The 4,120-nt window shown below is 43.0% G+C and overlaps 1 protein-coding gene across 1 annotated transcript in view; it reads left to right on the top strand.

The window, feature by feature from the left end:
- Positions 1-4,120, top strand: part of LOC106534850 (lipid phosphate phosphatase-related protein type 4) — a 67,741-nt gene that overhangs the window by 32,243 nt on the left and 31,378 nt on the right. Inside the window, exon 2 of the mRNA XM_014031619.1 lies at positions 2,453-2,638. Within this exon, the coding sequence (XP_013887073.1) occupies positions 2,453-2,638 (186 nt within the window). The remainder of the gene's footprint in view (positions 1-2,452; positions 2,639-4,120) is intronic.

Here is a 4,120-nt window from a genome sequence, read left to right as displayed (position 1 = left end):
CACACACACACACACACACACACACACACACACACACACACACACACACACACACACACTCAGCTCTTTGTAATGTCTGTACAAAGCTAACATTCACACATCAGAGACTGATCAGTGCTTTAAAACACACTCATCACTGATGAGACATCAGAGGCGGGGTGGGGGGGGCGGGGAATTGAACCGCCAACTCTCTGGTTAGAGGGATGGGAGGGTTCTGTGTCCTGCTCAGGGACACTCCAACATGTGACTGAATGGTGGGGAATTAAACCACCAACTGTCTGATTAGAGAACGATTCTCTTCAGCCGCCCTGTGTTCTGACTGCTTTACTCACATCAGCTTTAATTTGTTATAATTGTTAGAATCACAGGTTTACAGTTCAGGTCCAAAACAAGCTTCCAGTAGATTTATTTAATTCTATCTTCAGCTTCAGCCCTATTCACACAGGATAAGAATCATCTGGAGACCCCATGTAATAAATAAATTACTCCCTGACGTCTGTGTTTTATGTGGTGCATTCRYACRKGATAACCAACGCCTGAGGTTTTCCTTAAATTTACAGACATCTCCTGAATGTGACGTTGAAGCTGGTTAGTTGTTGTTTACTCAGTTGAACACGGCGTTGAACGGACGTTAAAAAACAATATTCATCAAGTTATCCACTTTTTACGCTCTTCTCTCCTCCTGCTTACAGCAGGCAGTCATCTCCACGGCCGACAGACCCCACATGTGGGTATGAGTGGTACGGATGTTTTGGAAAAATGATAGATTTTTGAGGCTCATCRGACAGGKAAACGTCCAAAGGGGTCGACGTGTTTGAACACCTTCACAGTATGGCAAGCCGTAGAGGACATACTCAGGCGTATATGCGTTCGCGTGTTATTTATGTGACTGAGTGTTCAGATTCACAACACGTTTGCATTTAAAAACACGCTGCAGCACGTAAATTACAGGTCAAATCGGGCGTGAATATACGCCTGATTTATGTCCCCAACGGCCAACCATATCTCAGCTGGCGAGGGGGCRTGCGCCCACCACGAGTGGCTACCCAAAGCCTGCTGCGCTACGGCCACAGCTCCACACTCAGCATCAACCAGCAGGCTACACACASAAAAAATAATTATTCTTACCGCACAGCGAGCCACCATTTGCATCTGATTTTGCTCCCTGTCTTCAGCCCTKTTTTTATGGCGCACAYAATGTGTCGGGTTTTCCCGGCCCGGGACACAAAGGTTTTCAGTGCACTCCAATCCAGCCTCCAGTCTTCACCTAAAGTAAATAAAAATACACCAAGGAAACCAAAGCTGCCTAATTACATATGGGATTCAGTCCATTCCTGTCCAAATCACAGAGATGCCTGTTCACATTGGATTAATATCATCACAGGACCTCAGARTTTAGTGAATTATTGTAGGTAATTTGTGGAGGAATTTTTACTTTACAAATTACTGACATGGTTGATTCTCACAGGATTAACAACACGGATAATCTCTGTAATTATAAATAGCATGGGGTCCCCAGGTAAAACTAATCCCATCAAACTTTTCACAAGTTGTCATAAGTTTGTCTGTTATAGTGCGACAGGGTCTTCACACACGAAGTTTGTATCATGAGTGACTGAGCTACTTCCACAACAAACAGTAGCTCAATAAGAACCAAACATAACCATTTTGTGGGGACCAGCTTAAATTGTGTTGACTTTTTTGAGTTTAATTAGTTGTAGATAAACATACAGTTAGTACACATAGGTGACATTTCAGTTTGCACCACCCTTCTGTCTGTTTTCTGTCCCCCCAGACCCAGCAGGTTGAGGCCGATGGCTGTATGTGATGAGCCTGGTTCTGGTTCTGCTGGAGGTTTCTTCCTGTTAGTTTTTCCTCTCCACTGTCACCGATGTGCTGCTCAGAATGGAGACTGTGATGAAGTGAAGACTCAACACAATCTGATGCTTCTTTAGATCGATGAGACCTGAAACCACATTTATTGTGACTTGGATAAATAAACTGAATTGGAATGAGTTGAAGTGTCGCATTAGAAAAGCTTGGTTTAGTAACACTCTAACACTAACAAAGGTTCATGGAAATGTCCTTAAGTTCATGAGACATTTTGTTAACACATACACACAGACACAGACATCATGTCTGCTTCTGCCTGCTGGTGCTGAATAACAGGCAGTTTAATGATTTTTCTCGCTAACATAAAAGGTACCAGGACCATAGAACAGCTGTATAAAATCATTTCTTTTCCAGCTGTAGTGATCTTCATTGTCATCAAGGMAACATAAAAACAGAAAGTCATTGGAAAACAGGCTCACTTCATGCGATGGTGAGCTGTGATGGTTAGGAGGTTTTCAGAGTAGCTTCGTTTTACATTAAATATAAAAACACTAAAATAGTTCCTGCCTTAAGTGTGAGYTTTTTGTCTTATTTGTTGTTGTTTGGCTCTTTCTTGCAGCTCCCCATTCTGGCGTCCTCAGTTGTCAGTCTTTATTTCCTGGAGCTGACGGACATTTTCCAACCGGTGCATTCTGGGTACAGTTGTAACGACCGTAGTCTGTCACTTCCCTACATCCTGCCCAGACAGGAAGTCTGCCCCCTGCCTTTGCTCTTCAGCTTGGCCTTTGCTGCTCCAACTGTCACTGTAAGTTAGCCGTCACCTTCTTCACACCAAAACGTTTTGTTAACTCACTTATAAGAACTGTGTTTGTAACAACTGATGCAGATCACCACCGAAATGTAATGATTTGTTTTTTRTGACGGCCTCAACATTTCCTGACAATTCCATAAAAATCTGTTCATGAACTTCGAGTAAATGTGTGCGCAGACGAACCAAACTAAAACACAACCTCCCTGGTGGAGGTAGCGATGTGAAATTAAAAACAGCTGACCGAGAAGCACTTTTTAGCAGAGCGTGACACAGCGGCAGGTGCTACTGCTCTGTAGCCACACCCCCTGCAGGTGTCAGCTAAAGCAGGCAGAATAAAGATTGATGACATTTTCAAACACACCTCCAGAAATTAGCAGCTAAATAATAAAAATAAAGTTAAGAAGGAGCTTTAGTGCTTCAAGTTATTTTTTATTATTATTGTGAACTTTTGTGAACCTTCCTCTGCCCCTCTGCCACGTGGGGTTCCCCAGGGCTCTGTCCTAGGTCCTTTGTTCTTTTCTTTGTATCTCCTTCCTTTAGGTTTGATTTTTAGGAAACACAGCATCTCCTTTCACTGTTATGCTGATGATTGCCAAATCTACTGTGTGTGTCTCTAAAACGAGTTGATGTCTGGTCTGTTAAACCTCTTTTATCATCTCTAGAGGATCTTAAAGTTTGGGAGGCCCTAAACTTTCTGCATTTTAATGAAAAAAAGACTGAGGTACTTATTTTTGGACCCAGTGGAGCATGACAGAGTCCTCCAGTTGACTTAGACCTCCTAGCAATGTTGCCTCAGGTCCACAGCTACGGACCTTGGTTTTAGGATGSACAGTGATTTTAAACTCAACAATCAAAGGCCACAGTGAAATCTGGTTTTTATCATTTACAGAGAATAGCAAAGATAAACTTTACACTGCCAAGACACCAGTTTGAAACAGTAATCCACGCCTTCATTACATCACAGCTGGATTACTGTAATTCTCTTTATTTTGGTGTCAGTCAGTCATCCCTCACACGCTGCAGCTGGTGCAAACTGCTGCTGCACATCTTGTACCAGGAACACGGAGGAGAGATCACATTAGCCCTGTCCTGCTTCTCTCCACAGGCTGCCTGTGTCTTTTAGAGTTTCTTTTAAAAGTCTTGAGTCTTTAAGGGTTTAAACAGCCTGATTTAACAGAGCTCCTCCACCGGTGCACTCCCTCTGGGTCCCTCAGGTCTGCTGACCAGCTGATCCTGGTCAGTCCCACCTGTAAGCAGAAGCTTAGAGGAGACTGGACCTTCTCTGTTGGTGGCTTTAAGATCTGGAACACCTTACTGTTGCACATCCAGCAGAACTACTCACTGTCCATTTTCAAGACCTGTCTGTAAACTTACTTTTACTCATTGACCTTCAACCCAACTGAGACTTGATTTTACTTCATTTTTTTATTGGTATTGATCTTATCTGTCTAACTGTGTTTTTATGCTATTTTGATC

The sequence above is a fragment of the Austrofundulus limnaeus genome, unplaced genomic scaffold (assembly GCF_001266775.1).
Source record: "Austrofundulus limnaeus strain Quisiro unplaced genomic scaffold, Austrofundulus_limnaeus-1.0 Scaffold1284, whole genome shotgun sequence".
Lineage (NCBI taxonomy): Eukaryota > Metazoa > Chordata > Actinopteri > Cyprinodontiformes > Rivulidae > Austrofundulus > Austrofundulus limnaeus.
The sequence above is the reverse complement of the archived record's forward strand: the minus strand, read 5'-3'. Positions and strand labels throughout refer to the sequence as shown.